Source organism: Crocodylus siamensis, chromosome 1 (genome assembly GCF_052110815.1).
Source record: "Crocodylus siamensis isolate JL-2025a chromosome 1, ASM5211081v1, whole genome shotgun sequence".
Taxonomy (NCBI): domain Eukaryota; kingdom Metazoa; phylum Chordata; order Crocodylia; family Crocodylidae; genus Crocodylus; species Crocodylus siamensis.
The window spans coordinates 46,260,524-46,274,339 of NC_143395.1; the positions used below are offsets into that span (position 1 = coordinate 46,260,524).

Genomic DNA, 13,816 nt, shown 5'->3' on the forward strand with positions numbered 1-13,816 from the left:
GATTCCCTCATGGTGGAACCCCTGCTTGTAGCTGTGCACCCTGAATTGGGATGTGGTATCTAGGGCCATAGTCCTTCAGCCCCTTGGAGTGGCAGGGCCCAACCCTATGGGACAACACTCCTGACTGATGTCACCAATAAAACAGATCAGCTGTGCTAAGAGGCATCCATCCTGGCACAGCTGCTGCCACTCCAAAGATGACTTCTGTTTAATCACTAGGTGTGTCGTTTACTTTTATATTGTCAACTAAGCTGGAGAGGAATTTATTGTTTGCTATCTTCTACTAAAGTCCTAGAACAAACTTCCAGAACTCACACCAGAGGAAAGAACTGTCTTTGAGTCCTGATGAACCAAGAAATACTTTGCATCAAACCCTATTATTAAACTGAAAATAAAAGATGATAATCTGGCCAGTTTTTCACGTCTGCATTGGGGTATAAGGTGCAAGCACCTTTATACGCAGTCCTTCTTTTCATCCAGCATCAGGCCATTTATTGCACTCTCACAGCAATTATCAAGAACCTAGCATTGGCAGCAGCTACATAAATGGGGATAGGGAGGGGCAGGGCAAAAATCCAAATCCCTTTTCCTCTCAAGACAGCAGATCAGAGCTGAGCTGGAACACGGGGTTACAACCTTCAAAGTATATAGTCAAACAGTGTCTTCTGCTGTGCTGTCTCTCAGTGCTTGTGCATCACTGGGCCTATAAGGTCACAGTGCCTCCAGGATGGTACGCTTCTGTAACCTCCATAAATATATAGGCTATGGCTTACAAAGCACACAACTGTATGGGAATTATAGTTATTAATGGTGACTAGGACCTCCTAAAGTAGGGGTATCACAGATCAGGCCCATGGAAGTGGGTCATCAGGTTTGTGGGGCTTTTCTATGGCCTAACAAATCACCTCCAGATCCATGGGGGTTGCAATTTTTCCAACTTCGGAGTGTTGCTTGACCTGCAAATCAGTAGTAGGGTAGTGATGTTAACACTGGTATAATAGCCATGTTGATGCAGTGGCTGTCTTGGAGCTGCAGTGAGAAGTCCCATATGCCAGATCCAGAGGCAGGTTGTCCAAACTGAGAGAAGCCCCATAGTCCAGATCTGTCTCACCAACTCAGTGAGTTTGACACCCCTATTCTAAAGTTATTTGAACTAGCCAAATTCTGTCAGTGACCTTCACTACTACCTTTATTGGAAGCAGACTAGGGCAATGCTGAGTTCTTTTGAAAGTCCCACCACTAAAGCTTAGAAATTTCCAAATTGATTCCGAAATAATAAAAGTGAACCTGGTACTCTACAGCCTAGTACTACACTTTTGGCCCACAGAAATGAAACAGCATCGTCTGCCTGCTTGAGTATCTTTCTGATCCAACCAGTGAGGACACCAGGATGTTTACTACAGAACTTGCATGAAGGTCTTTGAGGCCTGCAAAAAGTGGAAGTCTCTAAAGAGACTATATCTGTGATCGGTGGGGCAGGGATTCATGTGTAACAACTGCATTGGAGTGTAATATAAGCTCCAACATTCTTATAACACAGCATGTCCTTACCTACAATGGCCAGAGAAACCTAGCTAAAAACCTGCAAGCACTATGTTAATTTTATGCTGTATGCAGAAAAAGGCATATGATAACAGTCACTTATTACTTAGCAAGCTCGTTATCTTGGATTCTAGTTAGCTAGGACAGGTTGCCAGCAATAATATTCATAATACTCAAAAAACACCTTTTTCTGTATTCCTCATAAAGTGACTTCCTGACACCTGACAAGGTAAGTTATTGCCTATGAAAGCTCATGCTGCTGCACCAGTTAAATCTCTAAGGTAATACCCTGCCCTACCTTCCACCTGACTTTAGGCTCAAACAGCTAATTACATCTGTAAAGTGAATGAGCATCTCCGGCTTCAGTGATTATGTTTCACGGCAGTATGGATGGAGAGAGGCAGACAGTGGGCCATAAAAACAGTAGAGAACACCCTTCTATATTCAGCATTTAAGTTCAGATGTTAGTTGCGAAAAATGAGTATACGTGGACAAAGGGGCAAAGAAGTGAGTTGATGCTGTTAAGAGGGTCTAGAAAAAAGACCCCAAGGTGGTACCTCTGGCTGATTCTGGATACAAATACATTAGTTGTCAATAAAAAGTCAGTGTTTTCTCAGAGGTCAGCCTGAGGTAATGGTTTGCTTCTTAATCTATAGGTACGAGAGAAAGAGGTCTCACACCATTTAGCATTAACCATTAAGCTCCAGTATTTTAATTTAAATAGAAGTTGCTTGACACACAAAAGTCCATGACATGCTAAGTTTGATCATATTGTAGTATGGTTATACCTCTTTGAGGGAGGAATATCTCCCAATTATATTAAGTAGTGTGTTGCCTTAGTATGGGCTGCTCTATGGAGATAACATGATCAATTTGCAGTCCCAGAGCTAGGACCCACAATACACGGACTGTGGGACCCAGCCCCAGAACCTCAAAGAAGTCTTCAACTGAAACTAGTGCATTCCCAGGCTAAGATTTTTGTTTATACTGAAATCTCACACTCGCTCCAGTACAATCCCAGGGCTGAGACCAAAAATCAGCTAATTTTTGGTCTCTGCCCTTGGATCACACTGGAGCTGATTCAAGACTGATGTGGTAATAGTCTGAATTCAGATCATAGTGAGCACTGACATGTGACTGCTTCCCAAGTTGTACTGTTTGTTACAATCTAAATGTAATAAGTGCTAAGTGTCTTGTGTAACAAGGCCCTCAGTGTCTCTCTCTGGTGTGTTAACCAGGTAACAGGTATTGTTTTTGTGACCCAACAGAGATAGAAAAGAAAATGCAAAAAAGCAACTGACTGCAGTCTCCTTCACAAAGATCAACTGGTGGTAAGAAAGGACCCTATCAGATCCCTTCCATATTTCTTTTCTCTGTATTTCCTTCCCTTTGTAGTATGCAGGGGCTTGAAAGCGAGATGAGAAACTACCATCTGTTGAAGACTCCTTCATAGACTCGCAGGAAAATAGGACGGGGAGAGGTGTCAGGAGATCAGTCAGTTCATCCTTCTGCTTGAGACAGATTATACCTACCTAAATCTACCCAGACAAGTGTCTGCCTAACTCACTCTAACTTTCAATGTCTATAACCCATTCTGGTAATATGTTCCATTGCTTCCACCAACACAGTCAGAAAATTCTTCCTAAAATCAAATCTAAACTTCTTGGGTGCATCTATATGTCCCACTAAGGCAACATGATAAATTCCACCACAGTTTCTGCCAGAGTTTATCAGGGCACCTTAATGGAACACACAGATATTCAAACTGCTGTGGTCCAGGGTGTATGTGCAGATACTGCACCCAGGACCACACCAGTATGAGATGGGGTGGAGCAGCCCCAGGCTGGCAGGGGGCCAGAGGGTGAGCCCCAGGCTCTGAGAGGAGGCATCAATGGCAGAGGGGCTAACTAGGACACGACAGTGCCCCAGTGTGCACAGCTCTGTGGCTAAATGGCAGGCAGAGATCTGGCCCCGGCTGCCTGGGCTGACCGGGTGCAATTTACACCTGGGTCAGCATTTACTCATGTGTTTAGGTGCAATTATTTTCACTGTCATAAAATAGTACTGTCCCTGACTACTGTCTCACGGCAGTGAAAATTAATTTGCTCAGGTCTAAGTGTCACACGTGTAGAATGTGACACGTCACATTGCAGCAAATTAGTCTACTGCACAGTTAAGTGCATGTGTAGATGCACCCCCTTTTGTTGTAATTTAAGACTGATACTTCTGCCCTGTCCACTGTGGACACAGAACATAGTCTATTACCATCTTCTTTATAACAATCCTTCTTGTATTTGAAGACCCTTAACGAATTCCTCCTCAGTATTCTCTTCTCCAGATTAATAAGTCCCATTTTTTCTTTGTATGTCAAGTTTTCTTGAACTCTAAGAATTTTTGTAACTCTCCTCTAGACTCTTTGCAAATTATCCACTTCTTTCTTAAACTGCAGGGCCAAACCTGGTCATAGGAGTTCATGGTAAGGCTTCACCAGCTTCACCAACACTGAAGAGAGGGGAAAAATTACTTCCCATGATTTGCATGAGACATTCCTGTTAACATGTCACAGCATGCTATTGGCCTTTTTTTGCAATAACAGAACAGTGTTAACTCAGTCAGCTTGTGGTCCACTATAATCCCAGACACTTTTCTGTAGTACTGCTTTTCACCATGAAGTAAAGTACTCCTTGTCATTACAGGGCATGTCTACACGTCGCCCTAAAGTGATGTTGTTACTGCACTGTGTGCACAGCGCACAGTTAATTTTCGCCACTACCTTGTTGGAGTGGCACACTAAAATGGAGAAGTGTGCCATTATGGCGAGGTAGCTGTTGATCACATGTAGACTTGCATGATTGCTACATTACTGTAGAGCGTCCTACAGCAATGTAGCGTCACTACGGTGATGTATGGTGACATGTAGATGTGCCCATCTGCAATATTCTATTTTTTATCACAGAAAAAGAAACTTCAGCCCTTCAGTGACTTACCGAGAAAAGTAGTCCTTATTTTTTCCATTTCAAAACATTTTTAATTACATGAAAAGAAGATGAACTCTGGCCTAGGACCTATTCCTTCTTCCCTTTCATTCCTTCTTCACTGGAAGCAGAAGAGACCAAGAACTACTCGAGTAGGATGTGTAGCTGTCAGGTTCAGACAGTTGGGGGGGGGGGCATTAAAACATACTGTGGTGGTATTACCTAAATTAATTTCAAACCTTTGAAAATGTTTCCCTTGGAAGCACATTTGAAATCACATTTTTCTGGTATTATAGGTGCTGCTTTTGTGAAACCAAAAGTATTTAGAGTAATCCTTCTGCAAGACATGAAGCCAAAAGAAAGAAGTGGTGCTTTACCAAACAAATGTGTGGGTACCTGCTGCTTAGGCAAGTCTGCCTTTTCAGCCTTTTCTCCTTCTTCTTTGCTGAGCGTCTTGCTTAGGTTTGACACCCATTTCAGTAAATCCCCAGCCTTTTCAACATGCTCTTTCTTTTCCTCGTCCATTGACTTCTGGTAGGTAATGTGGATTGTAAAAAATACATTTATTTAAGTGGTTGAGAAGTTCAATTTCAATAGCCACAGAATCATAGTCCTGTCACAATATGAGTATTACCAAAAAGCAGCTACAGTTTTTTGTTTTTTTTTATTTTACCTCATGCGTTACTGTGTAACCTTTATGTTAGGAAAAAAACATGACATAAAACTGAAGACATAAATAGACTGATTTGTCCAAACATTTGCAGAGATTGCAATACCTATGAAACATAGTCATATGCTGCACACCCCATGTTATAGATATGACAGAAACAGCACAACCTCCCAGCCTCTACTTAGTAATTAAAATCTAAACAATGCTTATATTTAGAAAAGCTTTGAATTGCTGCCTTTGCATTAGCCTTATATGCATACAGTCAGTATCAGGTATCATACTACGAACTACATTTAGACAGGTTACTAAGTTACAAATAGGAGGAAAAACAAATGTTTTCACAACTTAAAAGCAGGAAAAATTAAGAAATAATGATGGAAAAGTTACCATTTTTCCACAATAAATATATTATAGATGTACGGTTTGTGCCCAGTAATATATGATTTTTAACCAGTCTTAGTGTAGTCTAAAACTTTTCAGTACTTAAAAAAGTGTTCAAACACTTTCCTGTAGTACAAGAGAAAATGAAAAAAATTAGAAAAAAGTCCAAGCATTTAAAAAGCTAATTACAAACATGTTCCTTAAAATCACTGAAAATTCATGCTTATGAGAAGTCTACCTACATTTCCCTATACTACATGTGAGTGAAGTTATTTGTAAGAAAATGTCATAGGATTGTAGTCTAAACATATTCAGATCCATTTGTGAAATAAAATAGTGGAAGGATCTTTTAAAAAATTATTGAGAGCAGTTTGTGATGATAATCAAGCCAGCATTATTTGACAGGATACTGTAAATACAACACATATTATTCTTAAAAATTGGCACTAGACTTTAAATACAGTACAGGCCTGGTTCTATGTAACTGCTTTTTATGGGTGTAACTGCATTAACTCCAGTATTAATACTTGATACCAGTTTGAAAATAATGATGTAAGAATCTACTTCCAACATAACTTCCATTTTGTACTCAACAGGAATTTTTCCTAACTTAACCTAAAATAATCCTTTGAACACAAAAGGACTTAATACCAATTTCCAATTTCACTTCACGTTAATTCAATTAATAGTCTCTTATGACGGCTACATTAGATAATATGTAGCCATAGTGTTCCCCAGAGTGACTAATGGACAATTAGAATCTGTGGAGTACCAAAACCAGTGTGCTACTTTGAAATATAGTAGAGACTAGAAATCCCTGTCTTAATGGGCTCAGCTGCTTCCAATAATCGTAAACCTGTGTGATAATCAAAAACAGCTTTTTCTAAGGCCTCTTTGTAAGTCAACTTCTTCTTTGTTTTGGGGCATGTTATAGCTTTGACAAAGTATTTGTCATCTTTCATTTTTGTGGCAGTGATAGCATCAATAATGCCATTCTTGATAGCATCTTCCACTGACAACCTGGAATGAGATTTTGGATCTATCAGTCCACCAGTCAAGTACTGATACTCCAAACAGCGAACTCCCATTTCTTTGTTTAGGACATTTACATTCATAGCTTCAACAGCTGACATAATTTTGTTTGTTACTGGATGAATGATACCCGTAAAGACTAGTTCACACTGCTGAATTTGTGTAGCACAAGTATCATCAATTAGCTCCCTTTGCAAAGCTTCTGAAACACTGTACTTTTTTCCAGTAAGTGGATCAATTATGCCCCCTGTGCTGGCCTGAGCTTCTAGACACCTAAGAGCAGTAATTCTATCCACCAAGTTTCTGCGTGAGGCTTTTAAAACTGGAATTCTTTCATTACTGTCAGAAAGCCAAAATCCTGCAATAGGACTGTTCAAATCTTTATTTAGTTGCATACTGCTCACCAAAATATCACCAAGCTCATTAGCTGTGATGACACCTTCCTTATATTTACTGACTAATGTTCTGTCAATTGTACCCTGTGCTAAAGCCTCATCAATATTAAACTGCAAGCCAGTTTTGAGATCAGTCAACAAAAGAAAAGAGTTTGCATGGGAATCAAAAGTGGTAGACTCTTTCCAGTTAAACTCCTGTTCTGACAACTCAATATATGTATTTTTATCAATAAAATTATTTTGATATGCTTCATAGGAAGTCATTTCTGCTCCAGTTTTGATGTCTATCACAGAAATTTTATGACCTTTTTCTGCTGATTGGGTACTAATTTTTCGGTCACCAACTGGAAGCAGGAAACATTTACTATCTACATCAAACAAACAAATTTTCAACAAATCCTTGTAGTACATAGCTTGTCTGTTATTTGGATTATGAAAACATTTTGTGTTACTAGATGGTTCATGTATAAATTTTAAAACTGTATTACTTAGCAAGCCTAGCTGCACTGCAAGTTCTGGAGGAACACGAACACTTCTTACAGGGTCAATGATGCCCCCACATGCAATCTGGATTTCAAGGATATTTTTGCCTTTTTGTCTTTCCAAGAGTCTAGCTTCTATAGCTTGATACACAGACATTATTTTACCAGAACAATGATATCCTAAAACTGCTTTCTCTGCCTCAATTAATCTACCTTTAAATTCATTATCTACAAGGCCCCTAATGATCGATTCATCAACAGAGTATTTCTGACCTGTTGTGGGATCAATGATGAAACCAGTGGCTGCCTGGGCTTCTAAGAATGTCGTTGCCAATGTTTTTGCAATGATTCTTTTCTTTATTGCTAAAGCAAAAGAGATTCTTTCTTTGCTAGATTCAATGTATAGGCCAGCTATTGCAGTAGGTTTCGTTAAAAATCTGTCAAGACTTCTCTGAACCTCATCAATAGATTTTTGGCCAGAACGGAGCTGTTCAACTATGTTCCTGTCCAAAAGCTTAACCTCAACCAACTGCCTGGCAGTTACATCACGTCGAAGACCATGGAATTTAATATCATCTTCCCCAGAAGAATATCCATAATGAATGTTATCAACGTCCTTCAAAATCTTTTCATCTAAGAAAGAACTCATCTTTGCAAAATCTTCTCTCCTAAACCCTTCAGATGTTTTGTAGCCATCAAACATCCTGTCTTCATTACCAAGATTCTTGTCATTTTCTTGTTTTAATGTTGTAACTTCAATATGCATGTTATATTGCTTGCTCTTCACTATCTGTAAACAGGAATTTTTTGACACCATGAGTATTAAATCTGGAGAACATTTTCTGCATGTAACATGTATCAATTTCAACTCCACCACCAGAAAGATGCAATGGCAAGAACAAACACCAGAAATAAGCAGCAAGAAATTTTATTACCATAGATAGCATAGAAATACAGAAAGCTAGAATTGTGAAATGTATGTGTACACTCCAAATATTTACTTAAATAGGATGTATTTATGAGGATGTGACAGAAGAGCATGGTAGAAATTCCTTTTGTGCTTGTTACTGAACTTAAATATTACCCAATTCATTTTCTAACCATAAATGAGTATAATTTTATGTGAATTTCTATAATGTATATAAACCTTTAAAAAAAAAAGGTATTTTAGTATAACATATATTTAAATGCATCAATTACAAATATGTTTTTATATTTTAGTCTTTGTTATTCTAATTTAAGCATGAACAGGTCCTGTACACTACAGTAAGAAAAATATAACAGAAAACATACAAGTATTAACAAAGAGTGTAGAACAGGAATAAAGGACAGTGATGATAAGAATAGTTTAAAAAACAAAACAAAAACAAAACAAAAACACCAGCACCAGCAAGGTGAATATTCACAAAATGTAGAATATACCTCCAAAGGTTGTATAAGCTTTCCTAATCCCAGTTCATGATTCATGTTCTCTTCATGTGTAATACTTTGTCTGGACAAGTGATGATTTCTGTCTCTTATTATGTCCATTTCTGGTATTCCTCCCACTGAGTCTGTTTTATCAAAAGTTATCTGGAACTGTGTGCTTGTTTCAGAAACATACTCTGTAAAAGACTGTTGGTTTGTATCATTCTCTAATGGCTGGTTTATTCTTGATAACTGAAACTGCAGGTCTTTTGGCACTTTATCATCTGTGCTCATGTGCAAGTTTTTTTCTCCTAACTGATCAGATTTAAAACCTGCAATGTTTATTTCAACTTGTCTCTCCTGTTTCTTTCTTAACAAAGGAGAAGTGATATTTGCACACTGACGCATTTGTTCAAAATCTCTGAGGGAAGTCTCTCCCAGGTAATTAAACTCATTTCCCTTCCTCTCAGAGTCCAATTTGAATGTAGAATCCTTGATGTTATTATTTTGCTGAACTTCAGTCTGAAACAGGACGAACTGGTGTTCACGGTCCTTTATGTGCAGATCTGTTTTCTGTTTTAAACTCTCGATCATACGCTTTTGTACCTCTAATTCTGCTTCAAGTTTCTGGCATTTCTGATGATAATCCATTTCAGCAAGCTTTCCCTGCTGCAGCTGTTCACGACACTTTTGAAGTCTTTCCTGTAGATCTTCAATTTGCATCTTGTACAATTTCATATTCTCCTGAGACATTTTTTTTTCTTGTTGAAGAGCAATGTATTCCAGTTTTACACCAGAAATATCTTTTTCAGTGATGCTATGGGACTCCAGTAACTTTTCAAGTTTTTTTCTAAATTCCTCTGCAGAGTGTTTAAACTTAATGGATTCTTCCTGAAACAGAGACATCTTTTTGCGTGCCATTTGCTCATCTAGAGTCTTCTGATGGAATTCATCTTGCAACTTTTTCAATTTACTGTTTAGCTCTTGTATATGGGCTTGCTGCAGTTCTACTTTCTGGTCACTCAACCTCTTTTCCATAGTTAAAGAATTCAGTTGGGCATTTAGATTTTTCACTTCCATTTCAGTGCTCAGGGTGGAAGCACACTGCTTATCACACTTCTGCTTATACTCACTGGCTAAGGCTTTTGTTTTTATTAGGTCACCTTCTAGACTTTTGACTTTACATATGAATTCTTGTTCAATTATTGTCTGTTTGTGCAACTGTTCATTCGTGGTACGTAGCTGCTCTTTGAAACCATCTGCTAGGGTTTTTAACGTTTCATTTTTTCTCTGGATAGCTTGTTTCTCTAGACCTGCCTTCTCTGATTCAGACTTTATTTGTTTCATCATTATTTTGGTTTCAGTGTTCCATATACTAAGCTCCTCGACTTTCTGTTTCAATGTTTCTGCCAACTGATTACTTTCAGCCAGCTTATTTTTCAGCATTTGAATCTGATGTTGATTTTCATTCTCTGCTCTTGTTTTCTGAAGCAACTCTTCCTGGATTTTCTTGTACTGTTCTTGCAGATTATTTGCTTCTCCTTTGCATGACTGTGTTCTTTGTTCAGCAACCAACTTCTCTTTCTGGATACATTTGATTTGTGAATTTAAATGCTGGATAGTGATTTCTGTTTTTGTCTGTGACCGAGTCAACTCCTCTGCTTCCTTTTTTAACTGTGCCTTTTCCTGCTGAAGAGATTTCACCTCTTCTTGATAATTCATGTTAACTTTTTTAAGATCTATGGCCTCCTGCATTACCTCTTCAGCTTTACTTGTAGTTTTGTGCAGCTGCTTATCAAGTTCTTTTAGCTGCTGCAAGTATCCTTGCTCTACCTGATCTTTCTGTTCCAACTCAATTTTTAGACTTTTAAGTGCAGTGTTAGCATCATCTAATTTCTCTTTTAATAAATGGACCTTTTCTTCTGAGGACTTTTTTTGAAGTTCAAGAGCATTCAGTTCATATTTGAGATCTTTAATGCTTTTTTCAGCCTTCTTGTTAGCAATAGTTAGCTCACTGATCTGCTGTTTAAGCTCCTCTACTTTCCTTATTTCTTGTTTTTTCTGGAAACCTGTAATTTCAGGCTCAATTCTACTAGACTTGTCATGCACAGATGTACAAGTTTTCAGCACACTTTCTTTAACTAAAGAGTATCCACCTTCAAGTACTTGCCTTCTAGTATTATATTTCTCTTTTTCTGGGAGTTTTTTTACTTCTAGATTCCCTTCAAACTCAAGATCTTTTTCCATTTGCTTTATTATTTTCACAAGACCTTCCTCCCCTTCTGTTTTCTTCCTCAGTTCTTCCATTAAATCCTTCTTTTGCTGCTCTAAGTCTTGAAGGTTTGTATCTTTCTTTCTGAGGTGATCTTCAAGTTTTCTCCTAGCAGCAGTGCTTTCCTCCAGTTGATTCCTGAAAGCTCGGAGGTTTTCTTCCAGTACGCTTCTTTGAGCTTCTGCCTGAAAAGTAAGCTCTCTCACACGGTCTAACTCCTGCTGTGCAGCAGCTTTTTCTTTTGCCAGGCTCTCTAGTTCCATACGATATTGCTTTGCCTCTAGCTCTGCTTTGATTTTCTGAGCAGATAGCTCTTCCATATTTTTTTGCTGTTCTTTCAGCTCATTTTCAGCAGCTGCCTTTACTTTGGGCAGTTCTTGTTCTGCTTGGAATTTTTGTTTTTTCATCTCATCCAAAATGACCTCAAGCTCTTTTATCTTTCCCATGAGTCTCCTGTTCTCATCAACTGTGGCTCTTTGTTGCTCTATCAGATCTGAGTATGCCTCCTGTGTTGATGCTTCCTTATTCTTTACAATCTATAACCAAAAATAAAACATACAAATATATTGAAGCCTGCTCTTAATAACCTAAAGTGGAATCTGTTTTTACTTTTTAAAAGGCACAGTTAAAAATACTTACTGGTGTTTATAAAGCATTTCAATAGAGAAGGATGAGCAGTTCCCACCACCATCACCTTCTGCTTTTTCATTGAGCTTCAGAGAGCAACCATTAGTTAAAGGTGAAAAAACATCATAAAGCAATCCACAAAGGGAGGAAGTCCTAAAGAATCTTTCACCATCACTCAGAAGCCACTTAAGGATTAGAAGAGTTAGACTGCAGCTTGCATATGCTCTTGCTCACAAAAAAATCTGGGATGGACTATGTGCAAAACACAATATGCAAGGCTCACACAAGAAAGAGGTTCAGCATTTCCTTTGGTACTGAAGGAATTGAAAGTGCTCCATGTTCACAGGAAAACACAACACAACATAACTGTGGAAACCCTTCCAAGAAAGAAAGTACAACTTTGGAAACTGCCTTCAGAGCGTGTCCATTCTGAGAAAAAAAGGTGCAGACACAATAGCTAACCCAGCAAAAATCCCATAGAAGGTAAATAGGTAGTATTTTTCATAGATGTTAGCAGGTCAATATAAACAATGAGACGGGAATAGAATCCACCTAATCTAGCAACACTTATTAAAACTGCAACTGCCCTGTCTTCACTGGGGTTTTATTACGTGTTTGTAAGCATAGGTTAGCTAAGGTGAGCTAAGAGTGCACTGCATCCCTTTTACTAGTGAAATCAACACTTCTGTGTAATGGAAAAGCAAACTTTTTTAAATAAAACAAGGATTGCATTTTAATAGTCTTACCTAATTGCATTCACAATGTGATTATGCAATTATATTTCCAAACAGGCTAATGCAAAGGCAGCTTCTTTCCTTTTTTCTCCCTGTTCACTTGCTGACTTTAAAGACATACTGGTGCAGTTAAATTAGATCAGTTCTTCAGCAGGTATCCGAGACAACTGTGCAGATACCCAGTAGGTACAATAAATGTAAGGTGTTTGAAGAAACAGAAATTGAGAATCCAATTACAGTTCTATGCAGAGTGAAACATGAAGTCCAGTTGTCTTATTTTTCACTATTGTTTTCATAGAGTATCAGCTGGGAGGTGTGCTCCTTAATATTATATTGTGACATTAACACATGCATAAATGAATTAGAAATTACTGAAACAATTGGTGTTTCACTCTCTCTGAATGCATTATTATTAATAATTGATTAGTAATAGATTAATATATTTTAATTATGTTCAATCAACATTAAATCAGCTCCTCCCTTATATACCGTGAGATTCAACCATGGATTTAGATTGATTTTGAATGGTAATTATGTTTTAATTAGAGTTTGATCTGCATTAACAGAAAAACTCTGGTACCTCAGTCCTTTCTGCATTCTTTTTCTCTGTATTATCTTTATCATTACTTTGTATTGGCTTTTCTTATTTTCCAAATGGATGGGCAGTTCCTGGGATTCCATAGCTTAGTCTCTGGATCTTACTGTCTTTTACAGATACTTCTGTGTTTTGATCTTTACCTTTTTTTTGCATTTTTATAACCATCAATAAATTTTCACATTGTTGGCATTGGTCTAATTCATCCTCTCCCTTCTATGTTTTCAAAGTGATACACATATTATCCAAACCATGAACCCTACTCTGTGCTACATTCTTTTCATTTTCTCTAAGATCATTGCTCAAGTCTTTTTGCAAAGTAACATTCTGAAATTGAAAAATATTCTCCTCCCTTGGAATTACTACTTTCATTTAACTGGCTATTTTTGCATTCACATCATTTGTATTTCCTAACAACTGTGCACCTAAACTGGGACAACTGTTGACTTGCAACATTTCAAAAGTCAATATACATGGTTTGATGGCATTTCCTATATGATGAATCTCTGTGATATTTTCCTCAGAAATATCAAATAAACATGCAACATTTTCTTGCTCTATGTTCTTTGCTTCCACTGGATTTAGATCTATTCTGTCTGGGAAATTGTTTTCTATTAGCAAACAGCTTTCATTCAGAGGTGCATTACACAGTTTGCTTCCATTCCTTTCATCAGCATCAAAAATAAATTTCTTGCTAACAGGCT

At 37.9% G+C, this 13,816-nt stretch overlaps 1 protein-coding gene across 22 annotated transcripts in view; it reads right to left on the bottom strand.

The window, feature by feature from the left end:
* The window catches only part of DST (dystonin), a 486,590-nt gene that overhangs the window by 176,601 nt on the left and 296,173 nt on the right, over positions 1–13,816 (bottom strand). For 20 of the 22 annotated variants that reach the window (XM_090034292.1, XM_090034349.1, XM_090034342.1 and 17 more), the window contains one exon: positions 4,914–5,048. The exons of 1 other annotated variant lie outside the window; for it this stretch is intronic. In XM_090034292.1, the coding sequence (XP_089890418.1) occupies positions 4,914–5,048 (135 nt within the window). Of the gene's footprint in view, positions 1–4,913; positions 5,049–8,899; positions 11,693–13,816 lie in introns of all 22 variants that reach the window. One more of the 22 variants, XM_090034309.1, reaches the window with a different exon arrangement.